We start from the raw sequence: 26,508 nt of genomic DNA on the forward strand, positions 1-26,508 counted from the left end.
GAGGGGGAGCATACAGCTAAATAATTAGAATTTAGAATAGCACCTGAATCTCAGCTTATGCACATTGCAGAGAATAAAGACTGGAGGTGCTATGGGAAATTTGGAGGAAGAAAGAAGTCATAATTAGGACTGAATTGATAGTTTTTCAATCTTAACTGGAAATTTTTGGTGTTAGATGTGCCTCAAACAGTTCCTTATTAGACAGTCCATATTGGTTAAAGTTAATTTTGACTTCATTTCACTGAGAACAAAAGTTAATAAATCTGGGACGGCTGGGTGGCTCAGTCATTAAGCATCTGCTTTTGGCTCAGGTCCTGATCCCAGGGTCCTGGGATTGAGCCCTGCATTAGGCTCCCTGCTCAGCGGGAAGCCTATTCCTCTCCCTCTCCCATTCCTTCTGCTTGTGTTCCCTCTCTCGGTCATAAATCAGTAAAATCTTTAAAAATAATAATAAATGAATCCAAGTGTTTATTTTAGTATTGGATTATGAACGATTTAAGCTTTTATAATTGGGAGAAACACATAAATCCTTTTTATTTATTTATTTTTTTAAGATTTTATTTATTTATTTGACAGATCACAAGCAGGCAGAGAGGGGAAGGGAAGCAGGATCCTCCCCACTGAGCTGAGCAGATGTGGGGCTGGATCCCAGGACCCTGGGACCATGACCTGAGCTGAAGGCAGAGGCTTTAACCCACTGAGCCACCCAGGCGTCCCCACGTAAATCCTTTTTAACTGAACTCAGCCCCTCTCTAATCTGTAGGAATTGAAGCCCTCACTGGCTAGAGGACACTTGCTAGAAATCCTTTGGGATGCTGAACTATTGGGTTCTGGAAAAGTAGATCATATGTGTGTCAATACAAAGAAGCGGTCTTAGTTTTTTCTTATTATTATCTCTTTTTTTTTTTTTTTTAAGAGGGGGGAAGAGGCAGAGGGGGAAAGAGACTTTTTTTTTTTTTTTTTTTTTTTTTTGGTAAGATTTTATTTATTATTTGTGAGAGAGAGTGAGCACAAACAGGAGGAGAGGCAGATGGAGGGAGAAGCAAGTTCCCCCTGAGCAGGGAGCCCAATGCAGGGCTCAATCCCAGGATCCTGGGATTATGACCTGAGCCCAAGGCACCCAGGTGCCACAAGAGAGAGAACTTTAAGCAGGCTCCACACCCAGTGCAGAGCCCAAGGTGGAGCCCAAAACAGGGCTCAGTCTTAACCCTGAGATCATGACCTGAGCCAGAATTGAGTCGGACACTTAACTGACTGAGCCACCCAGGTACCCAAAGAAGTGGTCTTTAAATTGTGTTTTCGTAAAAAAGGAGGCAGCTAAAATGATGATGGCTATTTGGAATATGGGTGGGCTTTTTGGCATTCATCAGACCTTATTTTTATTTATGTATCTATTTCTTAACCTTCTCTCCAGATCCCAAAAGGATAATCACTTACAATGAAGCCATGGATAGTCCAGATCAATGAAGGACCAGACTGCCTATTTGTAACCTTTCTGCAGCATTAGAGCCACCGTTCATGGGGGACACAAGGCTTTTATGCTCCTAGATCTTCAACGCAGCAGAGGAACCATAAGTAGAATCACAGGATAATATATACAAATATATATATATACATATATATATATAGTTATTTAAAAAAAAAAAGGCAACTGAAAGTAATTAGACTTCTTAAGGAATCAAATTTATTTCAAGAGACTACACAAGGTTATTTAATCTCCGGTACTGAATAGTTTTTTGTTTTTTTTTTTTTGTTTTTTTTCTTCTGTTAGTTTTTGTTTTTAAGTGTGAATGCAAGTGATTAATGAATACAGACTTATTAACAAGCGTGGTTCTAAAGTTCCTGCTGTCATCAACTTGGGCAACAAATGACCCACTGGAAAGGCAAATCCACTTAAAAGATCTCTGTATCTTGTTCTGTGACTAAAGTGATACACTAATCACGGGGAACCCAGAATGATTCACCATTTTCCCCCACTCCTCCCTTGATCTTTTGGTTATACTTTGAGCCCTGCGAGAATGCTAGATAAAAATGCCTTGAAGTTTGCAGGGGTGTATTTTTTTCTTTTTTTCTTTTCTTTCTTTTTTTTTTTTTTTTTTTTTTTTAGCGAATATGATTTGCATGTCTTGCCAGGAGTTGAACAGCCTCTATGGGGATGTTGGGGAAATATTTTCTTTTCCTTTTATTTTTTGTGGGGTGGGAATAGGGGAGGGCATTGAAGTTCTATAATTCTGGAATAGTTGGTGGTACACAGTTCACTTGGCTTTGGTTACATATTGGACTTCAACAAGTGAAGAACCCATGAGTGTCATTTAAGGAAAAGTTACAGAGCAAACAATTGGCTTTAGATATTTAATATGAGAAAATATTCCTTTGCCCATATTTTAATGTAATTGTGTAAGTGGGAGCAAAAATATATTCTGCTTTTCAACTGTAGGTGCTCCAGACTTGCTCTCTGTCACTAACACTAAATGTACTGTTTTCCTTGTTTTTCATTGAACATCTAAAGAGAAACTTCTGTACCTTTCTGTAAATTCTCTTTTAATTTCTCAGAAATATCTAAAAGGGGAAGAAAAATTTCCATGAAAATTATAAAACTTTTCATGTTTTTAGCCAGTGAGGAGGTAATAAACCCTGCCTATAGAAGGTGTTTTCATGCAAACTATACTTCTGAGCTTATTAGCTTCTAATTATATCTTAATAAATATATTTTATTACTAGAGCAAAATGGGTTTTTTAAGGAAAATAATGTGAAATTCTGGAAATTTTCTTTTGGGCAGAGAAGAGCATTAGCCCTGTCTTATCATCACATTGCCATCCTGTTGCACTGCAGCTTGTATATAGCATGCTGAAATAAATTTTTTTGTGTGTGTGCAGAAACTAAGGGTCCAATTTAAGATTGGGTGATGTTAGTGGCATAAAAACAAGTTCTCTGGCCTGACATAGCATCACATTACACACACACACACACACACACACACACACACACACACAGAAATTAGTATATCCATGTATGTCAAATACAGGTTAAAATAGCAGGGCATTTATATAGAGAGGTGTAGTCTTCTAATAAAAGTAGACTGGATCCCTTGGGGTATTTGGGGGAGAAGGTACCTACTTTTGCTCAAACCCTTTGCTTAAGAAATGTCCAGTTTTGAGCGACTGTAGTATGGATGAGTTTCTTGTTTTGTTGATTATTTGAGACTTTTAACAAGTAGTTTGTGAAAGAAGCTGTTGGGCTCAACATAGAGTAGAGAAAATATCTTTAGTCTGGATTTCTGCCCTGCTTAGATTTTTAAAAGTATAAGCATGGATTGCCAATTCCACTTGATGTAAACAAAACTTTTTATACATAATATATATATATAATAACTTATTGTATCAGTCCAGGTTCAGAAACTTGTGGTAGGCCAGTTCCAGATAGTTTCATTTCACCTGTAAACTGTATCACTTTTACTGATATTGTAATTTTCAAATGTATAATATGTTTACAGATGTGCCCTGCATTTAGTCTGCCTTGTTCCTATTTTGATTTTTGTTGAGTCTCCTGCCTGCTTGCCAAAAGCTAGGATGCTTCAGGCCCATGTACAATTGAAAGCAGAGGCATCCTTGAGCTTTAAAGCATTGAACAAACTGGAAATTGCAACATACCACATACTGAAGTGAAAGAAGTCTGTGTTTTTGTGTTTTTTTTTTTTTTTAAATAAAAATTTTCAAAAAGTTAAAAAAAAAAGAAATAAGGTTGATTAAAGGACAAAAAGGCTCCAGTTTGTTTTATAGGTTTTAAAGTTCTGCTGTGTGTTCAATTGCCTTGTGTAACCACTTGTCGCCTTAGGGCCAGATTCCCCCTGCACCTCCCCCCTTCTTTTTTAAATGTCCATTTTGCTTGCCTGGAATTTAAAAGCTCTTCTGTCTCACAACTCACAAGAAACTTTCTGGGTTTGTGACATAGAGGTTGAATGAATATATATATTTGAAAAGAAAAAAAAAAAAAAACCACCAGCCCCTGTCTGAATTGAGCTTTTTAATTGAGAAGCAACGCTTAAAAAAATACCTTTAGAATAATCTCTTGTTGCTTTCCTACTTCCCTTCCATATAGCCCTCAGGCCTCCATGTTTAGAGAAGCCAAAAAGAATGTATCCCTTATCTGTTTGTCCAAAGGTTTTTGAGAGTCTCACTTCTGAATGAAACAATGCAACATTTCACCTTGATTTTCTCCACTGAAATTTCCTTAATTATATGGTTAGAGGTATATAGTTAGGAATGTCTCTTTCTGGGAACCCTAGTGCCCCATCATATTAAGTCAGTATTTTTGGGCATTGGGTTAATGGACTTAATTGCCTAGGTACAAGCAGGACTTTGGGACAAATCTCCTTTGTGCTGTTTGGTAACACTTGCCGCAATCTTTCTCCTTAGGTCCTCACACAATTCCTTACAGAGCACTTATTAAAAAAAATCTTAAGAGTTGATCTGTTTTCTGATTATTTTTGTGTAAGCTTCTAAACAAACTTCAGCTGTGATTAATTTAGCACATTTAAATAACATTAATGTGTTATTGTTTGGTATAAAGAATTTTCCTTCAACTCAGAGTATTAGTACTGTAGCATAAACCAAATACAGTCTAGAGGGGATTTTTAACATCCCTCCATTATAAAGACTGAAAAAGGAGTGTGTGTGTGTGTGTGTGTGTGTGTGTGTGTGTGTGTGTGTGAGAGGGACAGGGAGATAGTAAAATTAGTAAATGAATGTGTGTAAGACATTAGTATTCAGAGAATGAACTTGTATTTATTTTGTGCCATTTGTTTTCATTACACAGAATAAAAGTCAGGTGGTTTTAATCCTTAAAAGGGTAGTATTTGAAAAATGGCACTAAGAATGAAATCATGACCTATTTTTTTAATAGCTATGAAGATACTAATTATGGGTGAAGATTTCTTTTTAAATCTGTCTTGATTGTAGGCTTCTGTGTCACATACCACTCTTATTGTAGATGTCTAGAATAATTCCCCTTCCCCACAAAAGACAGGGTGTATTTATCTTTCTCTTTATTCACCCCCACTTTGCTGAACTGAAGTTAATTGCATAGCCTTTCCTCTGACTTTCTTAGTAATGAACTTTGACGTAAAGTATATTTACAGCATCTGTAGTTAGCCCCGCCTCCTCCTTTCTGGGAGGGGATAGACAATAATTAGGAATTTGTTAATGCCAGTTGTTTTTTCTTCGAATAAATGGCTGGAGATAGTATCTCCATTTTAGAATTTTGCTGTTGTTCTTAATCACCTGCTTATCTACTCATTGAGAATTTGCAAAAACTTTATAAAGGAAAAAAAGTGCTGCATTGGTTTTTCAAATAACAGTTTCTAGGGAAAATATTGCAAACCTCAGTTATGAGTATTGTCCACAGTACAAAATGTGTTTCGTCACAAAACATTACCATAGCAGTGGTAGATTCATACTTGGTTTAGTCTTGTTGCTAACCCAACTGGAGGCCTCTAATGGTTTATCTTGAAAACTTTCAAACGCAAAAAGCCATTTAGTGTGAAATTTGATGTCCTATCCAGTGGCCACAGGCAAGGAAAACTGGAAGAGGACTTATTTTAAATTGTTAAGTAAGGAGGGAGTCATTTTGTCAAGGCTATTTTCAGAGAAAAAGGTTTGAAAGTCCCATTTCCAAGGATTAGGAGTATAGTTACACCACTGGGCCATATCCTTGATACATGATCCTTGTGTACCTATGCTAACTGCAAAATAGACTAGTAGAACAGGTACATATTAGGGACAGCTTTTATAATCAGGTCTGTTACATGACGATGTTGTACTAGTTGACTTAGATTCTGACTGGGCAGTGTCCATTGATAATCCAGAACTGAACTGCTTCATTTTGAAAGGCGTAAGATTTGCTCATCTTTTCCTCCCCAAAGTATTGATACTTGTTTAAAAGGGAGGGTCAGAGGACAAATATGTATAATAGCTGCTCCAAGTTTGCAGATGCATAGGTTATCATTAGTTCTTAATACTGATGTTATTTTTATTAATGTGATTAATCAGCAGAGCACCAGGATTATTTTATGGTGAGAAAGATGGGCTTATGCTTTGAGTATCTTAAAATGTTCTTTTTAAGTACACTTAAAAATCTTTTCAGATACGTGAGAGCCAGGACCACCCTGGGTTGGTTTAAAGAATGATAAATCATTGGCTCCCCTCAAGTGCACTGCTTTACTGAGTTTTAAATTAAATTTCACACTGTTTTGCCACTCAATAAGAATAAATAGAATTTTAAGTTGTCTGGGTAATAGAAACACCCGGTGAAGCATGAATGGTATGTTGCTTTTGCATTACTGGGAGTGTCAAATGGCAGTTATGGGCAAGAAACCTATGGAACAGCCATCCTCACGTGTTGGGATTGCTGATTCAGACTTCCCTATTTACCCATAAAATTTTGCTTATGTCCAGAGTTCTAAAGCCATTTTATAATACTGCAGTATCCCTTTTCTATAGCCTTACTAAAATAGCTACAAACATATTCCAGTTTATTTTCACTTTCATTGTATATCAAAGTTTATACAGACCAAGAAACCAACTTGAGGTAAATTACATAGCTTTCCATATACCCTTTTTTTTCCTCAGGTGCTAAACAAAGGCTCCCAAAAAATGGATACTGCTTTAGTAATGTCTTTTATTCTTAAACATTTCTTTTGCTAGATGTAAAGATTTGGTGTTAAAAATGGTTTTAATATGTAAATATGAGTGAATGCCTTTAGTTTGCCCCTGTTTGTCTATTATTAGTCTATTTCATTTATCCTCTCTAGAGGAGGATCCTTTCATAATCTTGAATACATTTCATTAGGAGTTGTTGCATTTCTTAGAGTGAAAATACAACTGTTTTCTGTCTTGGATTAATCCTGCTGCTGCTATGAGAAACTGAAAATCAAGAATGTGATGCACTTTTTACATTACTATATACCATACCTTTATAAGTTGCTTTGAATACCTTTCCTGTAGCACAGCCACTAACAAAAGTGAATGAATTGACATTTTTTCTTCAGGAGGGAATCAGTACAAATAAACTATTTATGGTGTTGGCCTGTGAAGGGCAATAACTTAGGAAAATAAAAATTGTTAGTATTACACTTTTTGGCCTTAAAATGTCTTCTACTACTGAAAATCTTTTAAATCTTAGTTTTGTTTCTCTTATTCCCTCTCTCTGCCTCAAAAAGAGGGTTTGGGAAGAACGGTTTAAAGGAAGTATCATGGGTTTGTTGCTGATTTATCTTGTAGAAAGAAAAACAATTGTCTACTATATAAGCTGGGGAGTTTTTGTTTGTATACAGAGGGGAAATAATGCCATCCAGAGCCAATCAGATTTAGTGTAATCAAATTAATCAAAACTCAACTATTCTGCTTCTAGTATGTTTTTACTTAGCAAAGATAACTTGAGTAGGAATGCTACTTGACAAGAGGAAAAGTCATTTCTCAAGCACATACCCAAACTTGAAGGAGACTTAACCCAAAATAATGGAGGAGAAAACACCAAATGGGGTGGAGGAATATGAGAAAGATAAGTGGTCCAAAGCTATCTGGTTATATTTTGATGTTGCCAATATTACCAAGCCAAATTTTTAATTTGCTTATTTAATATGTTTGTTGGCCAGAGATCTATTTTTATATCAATGTGCCTTGCATGTATATTTTAAAAAGTTTGGAAAGGCCATGTAGTAATGCTTGAGATAGTTGATGGTTCTTAACCACCTCACTAATTTTTATGCAGTATGAAATGCTCATTCTATCGCCCAACTGGTGCTCTCTGTTTAAAGTTATAGATCTTGTCACAAACTGGAACTATTTTATAAACTGGGGAAGTGATTTAATTTACTTTTTTTGTTGTTTCTTTTTTTGTTCTTAATCTGTTAGTGGCTGTTCTGTAGTGGGAAATAGTAAAAGGATTCTTCACTCCCGTTCCCTACCCCCTCAGCACCTTCTTCAAGTAATGTGATGACACCATTTCTTGTGTGCTTGAAAAAAGTTTCAGCTTGCTGTCTCCTTTAGTGTTATTTAAAAAAAGTGTTATAAAAAGCATTGTTTGCAAAATCTAGGGAGATAATGGAGTCCACTTTAATTTGGAATTCTTTGTGAGCTATTATCCAAGTTACTGGCTCTTTCCAACTAAAAATTTTTATTGTTAAAGCACCTTGGCTTAGAAAATTTTAAGTATATATGTCTGCAACAATTGTCTCAAAATAATGAACTGTGCAATTCTTGTCATTAAAAAAAAAAAAAAAAAAAAAAAAAGATCTGAACTCTCCCTAATGTGACTTGTTAGTTTCTCTGTATTTCCTGCCAGTGTAAATGTGAAAAGCTTTGCTTGCATTACGTTTTAGAAATGCATTTTGCACACTCGAATTTTGCTGAAGCTCCATGAAAAGGTTAGATCTTAGATGAATAAAGCTATGCACATGTTTTGAAAGTTTAATTTGTGTGTCATTACCAAAAGTGACCTATCCTTATTACCTTGCTGTTCTTAGCTTTACCATCATTAGAAACGCGGCTCAAAGTAATAGTTCTGGGCTAGCTCATCAGTAGAACTAGAAGAGCGGAAAACTGGCACCTAATTTAATAACCTTCAGTTTAAATGAGAGCTGGACTTGTATCTACTAAAGGGCTTTTCTTGAAACAGGGCAGTTTTATCAGCTTTACAAACTTTTGGATGCTCTTACTTCCTCGTGGAAACTTTGGTTTATTTGATCAAATAGAAATGGGAGGTAACTCAAATAGGAGGGGAGGACCTTTGCCACATGGAGTTCTTTGACAATTCTGTGTCTTAAGCCTGGTTTGAAGGTAGGATAACCATTTTCCCTTTATTGCTTTAATATATGTTTGGTTTTTCTGAATGAATGACTTAAGATTAGAATCATTCAGCTGTTTAAATATCAAAGCACAGGTTGTTTTAAAGATAATGTGTATCTTTTAAAAATTGCCCAAGCTGATTAACGTTTAGAAACTGGGTGAATTTGGTTAAACTGCTGCAGTCTGCATGTACTAAATAGCTTTACTTCACATGGATGTGTACTTTTAACGATTGTGTAGATGTACTGGCCAGGTTTGTCAAATCTTTTAAAAGATTGTTTTGTAATCTCCTTAGAACTTTTATAGAAGAGGCTAAATAAGTAGAAGATGATAATGGTATTTTCCCCATGCTCCTACATATAAAAGAAATATTTCTGATTTGTACTTTTTTTCCCCTATGTTGAAAGGAGGGTTCCTTCTCTATCATCAAGTGTGCTCTTGAAGTATGTTGTTGACTTTGAAAAGAGCAAAACCCTTCCTTCTGAAAGTGACAGTCAAAAACTAAATCTATTAGTCAAGATTGGTAATGTAGTCCATCGTGCCTGGCCTTAAAAGGCAGAAATGAGGGAGTGTAGCATCATCTTAGATGGCCGTGGCTGGTGGGGCTACTCCTCAGCATCTGTCATAGTTCACTTATGTTTAGTCTTAGAGCATGTTGAAGGAGCGAAGTAATTTCTGTGTCTTGTGTGCACCAGCACTTAGGAGTTGTGTTACCTCTTCTTAATCTGCGGAAAGGATAATTAGTGGACTACAATTATGTTGGAGGATGTTTTTCCTTCCCTCTCCCAATTAAAAAAAATTTTTTTTCAGTGTTTGTTTTGCCCAGTCAGAAAGATAGGCCTTTTCTAGATAAAAGAACAATGGCCAGAAATTTACCCTTTTGCTAATGCTTAGGTATTTGCCGTAGCTGTTTCTGATGTCCTGGGTTCTGAGGAAGCGTCAGTTACACGATGATCTTCCTTTATTGATGTCTTACTCCATGTTCAGTGTTTTAAAAATAATATAAATTACAAACACTCTACATCCATACCCAGATTTACTTATTTTATCAGAAAAAACCTTGAGAAATTTGTAGATCAAATTAAGAGACAATTAAGTGTACATTGTTGAATAAAAAATTTTAAAGTTTCTGAGGTGTTTGTGTTATCTTTTGTGTGCTTTAAGTTTTTTAAAAATCTGAAAAGTAAGATGGTGAGACATAATGATGATACTTTTTCAAAGGGTCAAATGTACAAATTAAATCTTAAGTGTACCATGGTCATATGTCATTGTATTAAGACAAATCATACAGGTTACCCAAGTGCTTAGAATTGGCATATTTATTTAAAAATGTGCCGTGGGAATAGCTATCCTACTTTTTTTGCATGACCATTGAACCTTGTGTTCTTAACAATTGAAATAAGCCAAAACTGAGCTCAGCAATTAAGCAACTACAAGAAGTGGCCAAAATCTTGGATTTATTCGCAACTTTATGTAGAAATCCATGGCAATGCATATTTGAGAAATTTCCCAAGTTTGTATAGCATTGATTTGTCACAAGTTGAAAAAAAAATCAGTGCTAACATCAACATACTAGAGTAGGGAACGAGGGGAGGAAATGTAAAAAAACATTTATGGAAAGTGTGTCTGCCACTATATAGATAGGTACATTTCATATGCTTTTATGTTTGAGTTGGAATAATTTCCTTGGCCTGGTGAGTGACTTGCAAGGATACAAAAGGGAATTTGGGGTTTCACTGAAGTTTGTCTTTACAAATTCTCAGTCCCATAGGTGTGATTTATATAAAAGGATGGTGGGATACCTGGGGGGCTCAGTTGGTTAAGCCTCTGACTCTTGGCTCAGGACTTGATCTCACAGTCGGGAGTCTGAGCTCCCTGCTAGGCGTGGAGCCTACTTAAAGGGGCACCTAGTGGTGTGGTTAAGCTGCTGTTTCCACTCAGGACCCCGAGTTGAGACTGAGCCCTACACAGTAAGCTTGGAGTCTGCTCAGGTTTCTCTTTCCTTCTGTCCCTCCCTCACTTTTTTTCAAGTCTTTGAAAAAAAGAAGTGTGGTAGTTAATTCAGTCTACACACTTTTTCTTTTTTAATGACATTTATTGTGGATTTCAGCAGCTAACATAAAACTCATTCTAGATTGCTTAGCAAGGTTTCTCTTACTTGGAGCTTTTAATCCACTACTGTTGGATACGGCGAATTGATTGAATCTGCGAAGTCTGGGCGTGAGAGCCCCATTCTCTCCAGTGTTTATAGTCTCCTCCATGATGGTCACATTCCAAGATATATTGATAACCACGGTATCCAGGATACTGGTAGCAGACCCAGCTAGAAAATCCAAAGCACATTAGATTATTAAAGCTAGTTAGGAACACGGTCAGTACCCTAAAACCTGAGTGTCTTTTCCTCAGCACAATTGGTACAGAGTGCTTTTCACCTTGGAAAACAACAGTCATCCTGAATGTACCAGGCACTATTTGTGAGCATAATATGGCGACCGCTAGTCGAAAATCAACTTTGATTATGAGAAAACGTAAAAGGGTGCCTGGTTGGCTCAGTTGGTTAAGCGTCTAACTTTTGATTTTAGCTCAGGTCATGAGCTCAGGGTCTTGGAGATGGAGTAATCTAGTCAGTGGGGAATCGGCTTCCCTCTGCCCCACCCCCTGCTTATGAGCATGCATTCTCAAATAAACTAATCTTTTTATTTTTTTAGAGGTTTTATTTATTTGACGGAGATCACAAGTAGGCAGAGAGGAGGAAGCAGGCTCCCCGCAAGCAGAGAGCCCAACGTGGGGCTCGATCCCAGGACCCTGAGATCATGACCCAAGCCAAAGGCAGAGGCTTTAACCCACTGAGCCACCCAGGTGTCCCTAAATGAATCTTTAAAAAAAAAAAAAAAAAAAAGAACTCTGCCTACTTGTGATCTCTGTCAAATTAATACATAAAATCTTAAAAAAAATTTAAAAAGAGTAGTCAACGTAATTCCATAGAGAAATATTTGAGAGGGAAAAAAACTGACCTTAAGTGAGAGTTGGTACCAACAACTTGAAATTTGAAAATTAATAACTAGAACGTGCCAGTCAAATTAGTATACTAGTGTATGAAATCTGATAAGATGTACCATTGATGTATTAATATTTACAAGATCTACATTTGCAAGAGTTACTTTGAAATGAAATATGCCCCAACCCTGTTTTTGCACTTACGCCCCACATTGTATCTTCATGGACCCAACTTCGTTGTTGAACCAACCCATGGCTTGCAAGGAGGGGTAGTCATCACAGATCTCCCACTGGCGTCCAATGAAGTTTTCCTTCTCAAAGATGGTAATCTTAGACTCCTTATGATTCTGTAAAACAGAAATTTTTAAGAAATCATTTGGTAGCAGTGTTAACGACTGTCTTCTTAATTCTTTATCTTTTTCCAAATTCAAGATACTTCTGGTTTACAGATGGGAGTACATGATCATTGATTGTAAAAATATTTCAGGCAATATAGAAGTAAGAACCACTCAGTTCTGTCTGGTCAAATGTAATAACCATAACATTTTAAATGTACAAATAACATGTAATACTATGGGGCAACAAAAGGTTGACAAAGAAAATAGAGCAGGAAAAAAATACTTGAAACACACAGCCAACCAAGGGATTAATATTCACTAATGTGAGAAAAGATCACAAATGAATAGAAAAAGTAAGCTATGTTGTGCTTGTGTGCGTGTACTGTGTTGGAAACAACCTAAAGTCCAGTAGGGGATATGAATACTATACAAGCATTAAGGCAGAGACTAACGTGTATGGAGTACAAAGACAGGCAAAACTAACTCTCACTAGTCACCCTACTGCACTTTTGAAGATCCTGGGCTCTTGAGTATCCACTTCCTGCCACTCCTAGCTTAATGAAAATACCTTCTACTAGGGAAGAACCAAATGGCAGATTTAGAAACAGAGGGACCAGTGTTTTTCTTTCCTCTTTTTACTGTTATCCTTCCTGCTGCATTTCAGCATAACTGATGAGAAGCAGCAGTGTCAGTCCATATGCAGCCTCTCTTGCCCCAAACCCCCACATGCACAGAGGTGAAAAATGCAGACTCACAGCTGAACAGATGGGGCGGAAGGACATGAGGCGCTCAATGTGGTAGGCATTACTCCCGCTCCAGGCGTCCCAGCGAGGGTATTCTCCTCTCTCCAGGATAAACTGTTGCCCACAGAAGCTGGTATGCTCATAACCAACCCAGCTGCCAAAGACAAGTTGTGGCGTTTGTTCATGGTGTTCGGAGCCTACGTGGCCTCAGGGAGAAGGCATCTTTTGTTTTAGATGTAAAATATCAAGCCAGGTCCAGCAGAGCCAAGTCACAAGAGGTGGGAAATGAGCTGGCGGCTACAGGAATATGTATATGGGATTGTCCACTGAAAGGGTTTGCCTCGCTGACCTGAGTCATGTGTATGAGCAAAGTCAGTCTAAAATGTTATTTCCTGGGGCGCCTGGGTGGCTCAGTGGGTTAAGGCCTCTGCTTTCGGCTCGGGTCATGATCCCAGGGTCCTGGGATCGAGCCCCACATCGGGTTCTCTGCTCGGCAGGGAGCCTGCTTCTTCCTCTCTCTCTGTATATCTCTCTGCCTACTTGTGATCTCTGTCTGTCAAATAAATAAATCTTTAAAAATAAATAAATAAAATAAAATGTTATTTCCTTTCTCTCCAGGTTACCTTATTCTCTACTTGGAGCTCCAGGTCAGGATCTAGTGACTGACTATTGTTTTGGTTCCAGCCAAACCCATTGGCTTCTTCCTAAGGAAGCAAAGGGATGAACAGGCAGCTGATGGGCTACTAGTCTCTTGTTTCCTTTTAGCTTTGTGGGTTCTCGCTCCTGCTGTCACACCCCTATTCCTCATTTACTAAAACACCTTCGATCAATTTTTCACAGCCAAACTTCAGTTACTGGTGACGCCTTAAAGTATTTTACTCCCTTTAAAGGGTTAGCTCAATTTGGTGGCCCACAACTTGTGCAAAGCCCATTTTGCTTTGGCCAAAGGAGAGTCCTTTCCATGTGTTTTCAGGCCAATGGTAAAGGCCTCAACTATCCTGCCAGAGTCAGAAAACAAAACAAAGAAACAAAACAAGAAACTCCTCAAAAATTAGCTGGGACCTAATATGACTCTCACGTCCTGGGGTTTAGTTCCTTTTTACACAGAGAACTTAGGGAATTAGCTGGAAAGAGGTTGCAGTTTGACGCTTTCCTCTATTTTCTGTAGGCAAGACAAACTGAAGGATCCTGTGGCTATTCTGGGAGAACAGGTATCAGCCTGTGGGCTCTAGAGACCCGGATCTGATTACTGGCACTGCCCCTCCCCATGGTCTACATTTCTTTAATGCACCCCCCCCACCACCACCACCAAAGTGAGTACCAAGCGACTAGGAACCTCGTGTTCCTTCTAGCTTTGAGTTACTAAATTACACACATAGTGATTGCTTTTGAGATTACTGCCATAGGGAGGCCTCTTTCCCAGAACAGATTAGAATCTGGCGGGGGGAGACATCTTTCTTCCCTGATCCCCACCTTTATGGCCCTATTTCTACAAAGACCACAAACAAGGGCCCTGAGGTCCTGCTGAGGTCCATACTCACGCGCCACATTCCACCTTGAGAGACCGGACGTTATCAAAACTGCGCTCAGAGACATTTGGGCAGGAGCTGGTGAACTCCATCCTCTTTCCCTGGAAATTCTCCTGGTCGTAGATGGTTATCTGAATGGAATTGAACGGGGGGACAGAGTTAGAACGTGGTACATCAGGAAGAACAGAAGCTCTTGAACCTAGCTAGAGGACAAACTCCCAAAGCTGTGAACTAACCCTCAGTTGACCCAGTGAAGAAGGTAGGAGTGTTGAGGAAAACAGCGAAAAGCTGAGGATCAGCCATTTCGGGTAATGGTTACCATCAGCCTCAGGTTGGGAGTCGGGAGACCTGGGTTGGGATCTGGTGGCAAATCTGTCATTTCCGGACCCCAGCTTCTCCACGGCAGCATATTCCACTCTGGGCTGCTCTATTTTTTAAATTCTTTTTTTATTATTATTTTACTTTCAAGAAATCTCTACACCCAACGTGGGGCTCCAACTCACACCTCCAAGATCAAGTTGTGCACGTTCCACCAATTGAGTCATCCAGGCACCCCTGGGCTGCTCTGTTTTAAGATGATTTTCGGAGCACCTGGATGGCTCAGTTGGTAAGCATCTGCCTTCGGCTCAGGTCATGACCCCAGGGCCCCCGGGATCGGGCCCCCTGCTCAGCAGGGAGCCTGCTTCTCCCTCTACCTCTGCCTGATGCTCCCTGTGCTTGTGCTCTCTCTCTCTGTGTCAAATAAATAAAATCTTTTTTTTTAAAAAGATGATTTTAGGGGCGCCTGGGTGGCTCAGTGGGTTAAGCCGCTGCCTTCGGCTCAGGTCATGATCTCAGGGTCCTGGGATCGAGTCCCGCGTCGGGCTCTCTGCTCAGCGGGGAGCCTGCTTCCCTCTCTCTCTCTCTCTGCCTGCCTCTCTGACTACTTGTGATTTCTCTCTGTCAAATAAATAAATAAAATCTTTTAAAAAAAAAAAAAAGATGATTTTAGTAGTGTGGAGGAGAGGTGACCTAGAATAGAGGTATCATCTTCCATACACCGAGGGCTTCCAGGATCATCCTTCTGTCAGAATGGGGCATTCTGAAAGATCCTTCCTGAGACAACATCTGGATGTTGGGTCAACCCTTCCCCTAAAACTGGTCTCTTATTGGTCGGTCACTGTCCTGTGGAAAAGCACAACCCTGGGACCTGCTCACAGCGCCTCTCATCCCCTGCCTTGGGGGACTGCTCACTATTCTACCTGACGGGGGTGAACTTACCTTCCATGGCCCCACGGACCCCGGCATGGGGTTGGTTTGAGCCATCTTGGTGGTCGGAAGGGTTTCTGGAAGACAAGACACCCTTTGGTGACATGGCCTCTGGGGGACAGGAGGTGAAGTGACAGCAAAGGAGGAAGGAAAGGGGGCTTCAAGTCCAGTAGATAGAGTTGGCCTGGGGTCCTGGTTTTGCCTTCCATGAGCTGAGCCTCCGTCATTTCCCCCGGCAGAGCTTCCACGTGCAGTTTCGAGGGGATTCCAGGTAACAGTGCAGGTGACGTGCGGCCCAGGCCGCGTGACCTCTTGGTTTATGTGGCTGTTGCGCTCTTGCTTGCCTCCAGGTACCCGCTGTGGGTGGCAGCACTGCCTCTGTCTCACCCACCCCAGGATAAAGTCCTTGGTGACTGACCCTCCAGTCCATACGCAGCATGGGGTCCCCTCTCCACCCGGCTCCTCACAGCCCGTCACCAGCTGGCCGCGCGCGACCCAACCGCCATGGCCTCCCCGGGAGAGATACATGGCTGCTCTTGGTCTGTGGTGACTTGCTTTCTTTCCTGGGGTCCAGCACTCATTGGAGCACCTCCCTCTGTCTCTCTGTTGAAGGTGGCCTGGGGGAACACCTCAGGGGCAGGGCCTGGGTCTCCTGACGGAACGGATGCAGCACCCTGTTGGGCCCAAGTCCGGGCAGTTCGGGGTCGAGGGAGAGGAGGGGTGGCGTTGGAAAAGCCTTACTGAAGGGAAGCGCGCAAGCAAAGGGGGCTGATACTAGTGAAAACAGTGGCTCTATGCCAGGCCCTGTTCGAGATGCTGGGTATGCATTTAATACACTCCAGCTCGATACCAGGCCTGTGAGGAAAGTGCTGTCATCCTCTCCATTTTACAGGTGAGGATGCTGAAGCCCATCGAGGTCAGGTAGACAGGAAAGATGGTAGCCAGAGGAAAGGCAGGAAGGATGGGAGGGAGGGAAAGACGGAAGAAGGCAGGCAGCTTTCTTGGCCCCAAACAGCCATCTGTAGCCCTTCTTTCTGGCTGGTCTCAGGCCCAGGGGCTGATGCGTGTGCCACGCTCTGCAATGCATCTTTCCATTCTGCACCTCTGACCCCCCAGACTTCTCCCTCTGCCCTGGGAGCCTGTTCATTTCTGGGATCGCCATGCACCCTCTCAGCCCTGATGGCAAGGCCAGGGCTCACTGCCATAAAAATACTCCTCTCCAGGCGCCCAGGGAAGGCTGCCTCCCCCAGAGTTCCCCACTCTTCTCCAGCCAGGCCAGGGCACCCTGTGGGGCCTTACTCACCCAGCTCCTGCTGCACGGTCTGGGTCTCCATCTGGTGCCACTTCCTCTGCCGCTCTGCTCTTTATAGCCCTGTGGCTGAGGGCCTCTGGCTCTGTCAGCACTCTGCTTTCCCTCAGCTTTTGTTCTCCCTGATCCCCAGAGCTTTGGTGGCTCAGCCTGCTGGGCAGGCATCCCTCAGGCTTTTGTTTCAACTGGGGAAACAGAAATCCAAAGAGGCGCTGCTGCTGTGGGTGAGGCTGGCGGCGGGAGACCTTGGCCCCGGGCCGTGGTCTTGATCTCAGAGACGAGGTGAGGACAGGTGTCTGTGTGAGCGCCGGGCCCCTACCCTTCTTCAAGGTCCTCCTGCTGCCCTGGGACCTTCCTCGGACCCATGTCACGGCTGACACATCAAAATGCACCTCATTTCCCACCCACAATGTACATTTTTTGCTCTGAAGAAAGGGGAAAGGACCATAAAAATTCTGAACTTTATTAGGACCCAAAAAAAGGGGGGGGTTCGCTGTGTTCTCAGGAATCTTTATTATACTATATTTATACAGAAATCTGATGAAACTGATGAATCACAGACCTGTACCCCTGAAACAAATAATAAATTATATGTTAATGATTGAATTTAAATAAAAAAAAAAAAGAAATCTGTAAGAATTGAATTCAATGAGGGCCGATCAGTGGACATGAATCTCTCTGCGGTGATTGTGTTAAATATTCATTTTAATTTTGCAGTTTTATTTTAAAATTTGGGGGCCAGTGAGTCTTTTGGGGTTCTTAGTATATGGTTTTAGGACCTTGGAAATCTCACAGGCCCAAGGTACTATATGACTCCAGTACCCAAAAAGCTCCAATGATCTCTCCTGGGAAGTTCAGAATATTTGGGGAGAGGAGTGCAGAGGAATCATGGGTTTCCCCAGGAGCCCCAAGGGGTAAATGTGTTGCTCAATTTTCACAGCTGCTGTGAGAAACAGGGGTGAGGAGGGCTTTGAGGCAGGCAAACATGGGTTCAGATCCCAGCTTTACCGGCTAGGTGATTCTGGGCAAGTCCATCTGCCTCTCTCAACCCTGCAAAAGGAGATAATACCGACCTGACGCGTTCTAGGTTCATTACCGCTTGTCGCTCTCCTCTTTTTCTGGTGACAGATACTGTAGAAAATTCCATAGCAGCTTGGAGAGAGGAAGAAACTTTTCCCAGGAAAGTTCTCCCAATCTCTCTCTGCCAATCAGGTCCAGCCTGTGACTCAAGATTGGTTGGAGAACCAAAACCCAGGGGGCGAGTTCTTATAGAGTCACAAGTATTTGCAGATTTAGGCAGACCATTCCAAACATCTAGGTCCAAGGCTGAGCACAGAATGCCACCCTGGATGTTTTTGCTGCTTGATTAATTGGTGATGTCTGGATCAATGGCTGGCAAGGGACAGAGTTGCATGATCCCCAGATCATGGTAGGCACTGGCTGGTGGCCGTGCAAGGGATTAAGGGACCAGCAGTCCAAGACTGGTGGTTCTTCCTTACCTTTCCCTCTGTTCCTGCACAGAATTGGGGTCTTAGGAAAACACCTGTCGGGTCATTTGTTCACTCAGTTGTTCCCTGCCCCCTGGACTGGCAATGTGCTCTCGTGGCATCCCGTACTTCTCCCCCTAAGTGCATTGGTGACGCTGTAGAAAATACTTTAAAAACTAGAAATACTGGGCTCCAAGGAGGGCAACTGAGACACTGGGGGCTCAGGTAAAGAACAAAACTTCTCACAGTATATTTGTCTGTACTTTTTGAGTTTTGAACAATGGGAACACAGTTATTATCAAAAAATCACTCAAGCTATTTTTGAAAAGAAAAAAGCTGAATTGCTTAATTTTCTGGCTCTTCCACTGGACTTCGTGCTCTGGGAAGGCAGTGACTTCCTCTGTCTTGTCATTGTATCTTTCGTTCTGGGCAAAACTCCTAGCTCGGAATAGGTATGTTTTGAGTGAATGGATGTATAAATGAATGACATCCAATGATAAATGAGGCTTTGTACCCCCGGGGGGCACAGAGGTAACCATGAGATAGTCCTGACCCTCATGACAACTGACCTGCTTGGGTTGTGTTTGTGCTCTAAGTAAATACTCTCAGCGTCTTCATTTGGGACTTGATGTCCCATTTAAGTGTCGGTACAACAAAGACTGATGGAGCCAAGTTTTACTTTTTCCAGAAAAGTAGGGCTCTTATGTTTGATCGAAAAGCCCAAACACACACACACAAAACTATAGTGCGAGTAGGGGAGGGGGGCGGGAGTCAGGGTTTTTGTGCCACCCATTTACGAGTATCGATCCAATATGGCGGGAGTCATGAGCAGCCCCAGGCTGTCCTCCTCCCACTTTCCTCAACGAAGCCTGAGGAAGCAGATCTCCAGCTAATTGTTATGCTTCCCGGATATCACCTCCATATTGGTAACCAAGTTCTCTCTCCGGCGTAGATTAGGAAAATACTGTCTACTGAACTCACTGCCGTTGGACGGAGGGAGAGCAAGGCCTCAGGGTAGCATCAGGCACTCAGAGCTCAATAAATGCCAACTACGTTATCGATGATCCCAAGTCAGACACCATCTTGTGCCAGATTCTCACAGACACAAGTGGGAGCAGCCAGCAAAGAACTTAGAAAAATGCATCAGGGGGCGCCTGGGTGGCTCAGTGGTTTGGGCTGCTGCCTTTGGCTCGGGTCATGATCTCAGGGTCCTGGGATCGAGCCCCGCATCGGGCTCCCTGCTCCGCAGGAAGCCTGCTTCCCTCTCTCTCTCTCTCTGCCTGCCTCTCTGCCTACTTGTGATCTCCGTCTTTCAAATAAATAAATAAAATTAAAAAAAAAAAAAAAGAAAAATGCATCAGATGAACGTTTTCTTTGAATTTGGAGAAGACCACCTTCGTTCAGTTTTTCTTTTTTCCCAATAACTTTGTTAATATAGGGTTTTTGTTGTTGTTGTTGCATGTGTTTGTTTGATTTTAGCAGTACATTCTGTCAAATTCTCTGAGGCCCCTGCTCTACTGGAGACATGGATGGTGAACCGTGTTCTCGGCCCACCTACTTGTGAAGTAGGGGCAGCTGGCGGTCCAGCGGGATGGGCTGTTGAGTCGAAGGTGAGGAAGGCCCTTCAGGGGAATGAGACAGCCCTCCAAATGTCACCTGCTCCGTTTAAACTGCGAGCTCCTCAAGACTAGGGAGGCAGCCTACACATGGAAGACACTCAGTAGAATCTTCTGGATGGCTTGGACCTCTGGCCTTGCCTCTGGGCCCAGGGAGCCTCTCAGGATGAGGCCCAGTGCAGGAGGGGTGAGGTCATGGGGCCAGGGCAGCCCCTGGACTCAGCACTTTGTGGCAAGAGCATAATGGGGCTGACCAGGCGGCTGAGCAGCACTTCTGTTGTTTGGAAATAAGCAGGATGGGTACAAAGCAAAGGGCTCAGTCAGCATTCATCCAGCACCTACCTCCCCCACAAGGGGCTGCTTCTGCCCTTGCCCTAGCAGGAGAGATAGGCCTGGGAAGGCACAAGGGCTGGCAGAGAATGTGGGGGGCATCCTGAGCCTCCCATTCTTTCTGAGCACTTGCTTGGGGCCCGTTCCTCTGCATCCAGGAGCAAAGGACACCCACCTGCTTGGGACACTGTTGTCCTGAGGGCCAGCCTCCCTCTCGGGCTCCCTCGGTAGGTAGCTGGCTCGAAGGCATTTTCAGCTGGGTTTGGTCTCACTGAATTTCATGACACTGTGGCTGAAGTCCTGTATTCTCAGCCAAAACCCCACAAAACTTAGAAAACAGATACAAGGATGGGCCTTACCCTGCCGGTGACCACCAAGCCCGCTCTGTTCCCCACAGCCCAGTGGCCCAACCTGGTCTCACTGAGGAAGGCAAGGGTTAGCAAATCAAAATATAGGATACCCACTTAACTATGAATTTCCGATAAACAATGAATGTGTTGTTGTATATAAATAGGTCCCGAACGTTTTTGTGTACTAAAAGCTCATTTGTTGTTTATCTGAAATTCAAATGTCCTGCCCTTTCTCTGCCAATCTTAGTATTCCTCCACCTTTGTCTGGGCCGTCCTGGGATGCCTGTCTCCCTCTCTGCTTCTCCCGTCCTCTGGAGAAGTCAGTGCAAAAAGCCACTGTCTTCAGGAAGCCTTCCCTAGCATACCCGGTCCACATCCCGTAACAAAGAGGAGAATGGAAGATAATTTTTTTTTTTAAGATTTTATTTATTTGACACAGAGAGAGAAAGAGAGAGAGAGAGAGCGCACAAGCAGGGGGAGTGGAAGAGGGAGAAGCAGGCTTCTTGCTGAGCAGGGAGCCTGATGCAGGGCTCGATCCCAGACTCTGAGATCATGACCTGAGCCAAAAGCAGACACTTAACCGACTGAGCCACCCAGGCACCCCGAGAATACGTTTTTAAGTGTTTTCCCAAATGCTTTCTTATATAATCTTCCCAAATAACCATGTGAGATACTCTTAGCTAACTCTTCTTACTGTAGGAGAAACAGACTCAGAGAGGGCATGTTCCTTACCCAAGGTCACATAGCTAGGAAGTGGCAGAGGCAAATTTCAAACTCAGTTCTCTGGTGCCAAAATCTTTATTCTTTACCACGTGGCTTTTGGAGTCCTTGCCTTTCACTTGGGTGAACAAGCGTGGATCACAGGGAATAACCATAGAAGCAACTTTGTTTTCACCACTCTGCTCCTGTATGCTTTTTTCTTTGCTTTGTTTTGTTTTGTTTGTTCGTTTTCCCCCACTTCCCCCTCCTGTACATTTTTTTTCGGGGCACTAGTTTCTCTCCCTGGTCTCAGATGGAAACTTGGGCAGTGTCTTGAGTTTTCTGATCACTTTCAGGTCATACAAACTTGGAGGGCGACTTTCAATCACAAAAGCCTCACTTTTCCAGTATTAGAACATTTAGTCGTAATCCAAACTTCAATCTCCTTTCAAAGGTATGTCTTTTTCTCCCGGCCACCCTAGCTAGGACCTGCCTTAGACAGAAAGCCTGCAACAAGGGGACAGACACTTGTTTCCTTCTTCCCCTTACTCATGGGTTTCTGATCCTCCCAGGGCTGGAGGGAAGGGGAGAGGAAGAAGAGCAGTCCTGTAGCAAAATGCTTCACACTCTGTACCTGGAAACTCTTCCAAGCTTCCTGGCTTGTGGGTGCTGAGTGGATCGCAGGAGAGCCCCCACCGAGGGCCCTAGACTCACTCTGACAAGGACCCATCAATCCTCCAAGCCATCTGTTGGAATAAACCTAGTCCGGCCCCATCCCAGTTCCTTCTGAGGCACCACCCACCTCTGGTCTACGGGAACCCCGTGTGCTTTGCCAGGACAAATTCTTTCCCTCACTCCTCAGCAGTTGCCCAGCCCAACGTCTAACTTTCAGATTTCCAACAAGAGGGACACAGAGCAGTCTTTCCCCAGGGGCCTGGGAGCCTTTTCCTTCTCTTGAAGTGAAACTCTTTCCACTCCTTCCCCCGAAGGGGGGTGGGGTTCACAGCACAAGCTTTGTCCATAAACTTTCTCCAAGTTCTGCCTCTCATCTCTCCAAGTTTATATATACTTGGGATAAGAAGGGAGGGTTAAGAGCCATCAGATCAGTTCTTAAACACCTCCTTTGAAATTTCTACAAAGTGGTCTCTCCCCTATGTGTTACATAAACAGAAACCCGGAACGGGGTTTCTGATATCTATCACTTTAACACCTCAGCCAAATGTCCATGCTTTCGTCTTGTTCTGTCTCCTCGTGCTGCTCACCCACTATACTCCCTTTTCTCCCAGTAGGACACCTTACGTTCTGTTTCCATCAGCCACGGCCTTTCTCCACTGCCAGTCCCTGGAACCTACAGTACCTGCAACCCCAACAGGCTCGCTTCTTCACCGCCTGCCCCGGATCCTCACTGATACTTGTCCTGGATAACACCTTTTCTATCTTCTTAAGAACTTCACTTATGGGGCGCCTGGGTGGCTTAGTCAATTAAGTGTCTACCTTCGGCTCAGGGGGTTCTGGGATCGAGTCCTGCGTCAGGCTCCCTGCCCAGCCGAGATCCCACTTCTCCCTCTGCCCCCTCCCCCAACCCCCCCATACGCTCTCTTTCTCTTTCTGTTTCTCTCTCAAATAGATAAATAAAATCTTTAAAAGAATAATTTGCATATTTTATTACATAAGTAGAGGTAACTTAAATCATATATTAATGAAAGATGTATAATAAATGTTTTTTTACAAACTCAGCAGTCCTACTGCCTAGAGGCTCCCTCTGTCAACTATTTTCATTTTTCTTTTGGTACTCACTGATTTTAGATGTTTTATATTGATTTCCTATCTTGGCAGATCGGATTTTAGCTCTTTTCCCCTCCCCATCCTCCTGTAGATATATTATAAATTTTGCTTAAATCAATATTCAGTGAATCTGTTTCTGTGACTTTGTAAATATTGTTTTTTACTGGACCAAATAACACATGATAATATTTTTTTCTTTTTTCTTTTTTTTTTTAAAGATTTTATTTATTTATTTGACAGAGATCACAAGTAGACAGAGAGGCAGACAGAGAGAGAGAGAGGAGAAAGCAGGCTCCTAGCTGAGCAGAGAGCCTGATGCGGGACTCGATCCCAGGACCATGAGATCATGACCTGAGCAGAAGGCAGAGGCTTAACCCACTGAGCCACCCAGGCACCGCAACATTTTTTTTTTTTAAAGTAGGCTCCACACTCAGCATGGAGCCCAACGTAGGGCTTGAACTCACAACCCTGAGAGCAAGACCTGAGTTGAGATCAAAAGTCGTTGCTTAAATGACTAAGCCACTCAGGCACCCCACATCTCCTGTTTTGAACTATTTTTTGCTTTTCCTGGAGCTAAAAATTAACTTTTTTTTTTCATAGGTCCAGTTTTCCAGTATTTTTATTAAATACCTCTTCATACAATATTCTTCATGGTCAACCTTGTCAGATCATCTGTTGGCTCCATCTTTTCCCCCCAGAAAACTCTGTCTGGAAGCCTCTGTCGTTCTTCTCCAGTCTGAAGAAAGTTTTTCTTTCTCTCTTACTTACTTTCTTTCTTTCTTTCCTTCTTTCTTCTTTCTTTCAGGTCTATATATTTATTTGAGGGGGGAGGGGCAGAGGGAAAGGGAGAGAGAGAGAATCTCAAGCAGATTCCTCACTGAGTGCAGAGCACAATGGAGGGCTGGATCTCACGACCCTGAGATCATGATCTGAGCCGAATTCAAGAGCAGAGGCTTAACTGCGCCCCCCAGGTGCTCCTGAAGAAATTCTTTCTTTGCTGCTGCACGGGTCCTACCTAGAGACTTCTCTTGGCAAACATCCTGGGAATCCCCTGTGGATTTCCTGGAGGGAAACTCCTCCAGGGTTGAATTCCATATCTTCCTCTCATAGTTTACTTTTTTGTTTTTATTTTACTTTTTTAAAAAGCAAGCCCCACCCAACGTGGGGGCTCAAACTGACAACCCCGAGATCAAGAAGTCATATGTTCAGGGCGCCTGGGTGGCTCAGTGGGTTAAGCCGCTGCCTTTGGCTCAGGTCATGATCTCAGGGTCCTGGGATCGAGTTCCGCATCGGGCTCTCTGCTTGGCAGGAAGCCTGCTTCCTCCCCTCTCTCTCTCTGCCTGCCTCTCTGCCTGCTTGTGATCTCTGTCTGTCAAATAAATAAATCAAGTCTTTAAAAAAAAAAAAAAAAAGAAGTCATATGTTCTACTGACTGAGCCAACCAGGTGCCCCTCAGCATTCACCTTTTTGATTTGGTAAAGCACCTTCATTAATAGCATCCTGAGAAATGGTGCATGGAGATGAATGTTTTAAGATCAAAATGCATAAAAATGTATTTTTGTGTAGTCACGTTTGACTGAAGGTTTGGCTGAGTATACAGGACTAGTTCTCTACAAATTGAGATTTTCTCTTTGTCTTTTATGTGTGGTGTCTTTTTGATTCCTGATCCTTTGTATGAGACTTTTTATTTTCTTTCTAGAAGCTTTCTGAGTTTTTTGGTTTTTTTGTTTGTTTTTTTTTTTAATCCCCAGTAAGATGAACTTCTTGAGGCTTTGCCTGGGTGAACATCTTTTTCCTTTATTTTTTCTGGGCATTTGGTAGACTCAATCTTCAAGAAATGTATCTCCTTCAGTGGGAATTTTTCCTGCATTGTTTCTCTGATCATTTCCTTTTTTTTTTCTTTTTCTGTTTTTAAAGATTTTTTTAAAATTTATTTGACAGAGACACAGCGAGAGAGGGAATACAAAAAGGGTGAGTGGGAAAAGGAGAAGCAGGCTCCCCGCTGAACAAGGAGCCCAATGTGGGACTCTATCTTAGGACCCCGGGACCACAAGCTGAGCCAAAGACAGATGCCCAGCAACTGAGCCACCCAGGCACCCTCTCTGATCATTTTCGGACCTCCGTTTAAAATCTCTTTGTCGGGGCATCTGGGTGGCTCAGTGGGTTAAGTCTCTGCCTTCAGCTCAGGTCATGATCTCAGGGTCCTGGGATCGAACCCTGCATTGGGTTCTCTGCTCAGCCGGGAGCCTGCTTTCCCCCCTCTCTCTGCCTGCCTCTCTGCCTACTTGTGATCTCTCTTTCTCTGTCAAATAAATAAATAAAGTCTTTTAAAAAATGTTTAGAAGATTTAAAAAATTAAAAGATAAAATAAAATAAATTCTCTTTGTCTGCAAGTTCTACTGGTTGGACGTTTGACTTCCTGAACTGATACTCAGGCTTCCTTACATTTCATTTTATTTTTCTCTTTGTCTTTTTGTTCTGACATTGAAGAGATGTCCTTAATTTCAGCTTTTGCTCTGATACTAGTTTTCCCCCGGTGCTCTAGCAAATCATCACAAGACCCTGGCTTCCACTGACACAAATTTCAGATCTCCCAGCTCTGTAGGCAGAGCTGCATTTCTTCCATAGGCTCTGAGGGAGAATCGGGTGCTCTGCCTTTTCCAGCTTCTGGAGCCTGCCTGCATATCTTGGCGCTGGGTTCCTCCCTCTAACTTCAGAGCCAGCAGCATCCCTTCTTCAAATCTCTCTCCTTCTCTCTCTTTCTGACTCTCCCTGCCTGCCTCTCTCACAAGGACATCCCCAGATAACCCAGCCTTCTCTCTCCACCTCAAGTTTCTTTCTCATATCTGCAATTCCCTTTGCCCTGTAGGGTCATGCTCTTATGTTCTGGGGGCTAGAGTGTGAACCTTTTTGGAGATCTGTCATTTTGTCTACCGCAAATGCTTTGACTGAAGCTATTATTTTAATTATCACGCTTTTAATGTCCAAGAGCCAATTTTGTTCCCTCTGATTGTTTCATTTTAAAAGCATTCTAGTCTTGTTTCATAGCTGTAATATTTTTGTTAATCTCTCTGAGGATATTGTTCCTTCTTTGAAGTTTTCTTCTTTGTCCTACATGATCTCTATTCCCTTTGAGTTCCTTTAGTTCTGTTCTCTTGTTTTGATTTTTCAAATGTTTTGATTTTTCTTGTTTTGATTTGCTTTTCTCAAATGTATTATGTTCTGTGGATGTC

At 42.4% G+C, this 26,508-nt stretch overlaps 3 protein-coding genes across 3 annotated transcripts in view; 2 read left to right on the plus strand and 1 right to left on the minus strand.

The window, feature by feature from the left end:
• The window catches only part of NUFIP2 (nuclear FMR1 interacting protein 2), a 32,902-nt gene extending 22,928 nt beyond the window's left edge, over positions 1–9,974 (plus strand). Inside the window, exon 4 of the mRNA XM_082707094.1 lies at positions 1,415–9,974. Coding sequence (XP_082563220.1) covers positions 1,415–1,467 — 53 coding nt within the window. The 3' untranslated portion in view covers positions 1,468–9,974. The remainder of the gene's footprint in view (positions 1–1,414) is intronic.
• The window catches only part of ALDOC (aldolase, fructose-bisphosphate C), a 1,020,901-nt gene that overhangs the window by 411,533 nt on the left and 582,860 nt on the right, over positions 1–26,508 (plus strand). The gene's annotated exons all lie outside the window — the stretch shown is intronic.
• On the minus strand, positions 12,041–17,033 carry CRYBA1 (crystallin beta A1; the record flags this gene model as incomplete). The annotated part of the gene is made up of 4 exons (XM_082707285.1): positions 12,041–12,188; positions 14,464–14,582; positions 15,712–15,776; positions 17,003–17,033. The coding sequence occupies 4 exons, from the start codon at positions 17,031–17,033 to the stop codon at positions 12,062–12,064; spliced, it is 342 nt and encodes a 113-aa protein (XP_082563411.1). The 3' UTR covers positions 12,041–12,061.

The sequence above is a fragment of the Mustela nivalis genome, assembly GCF_964662115.1.
Source record: "Mustela nivalis genome assembly, chromosome: 17".
NCBI classification, from domain to species: Eukaryota; Metazoa; Chordata; class Mammalia; order Carnivora; family Mustelidae; genus Mustela; species Mustela nivalis.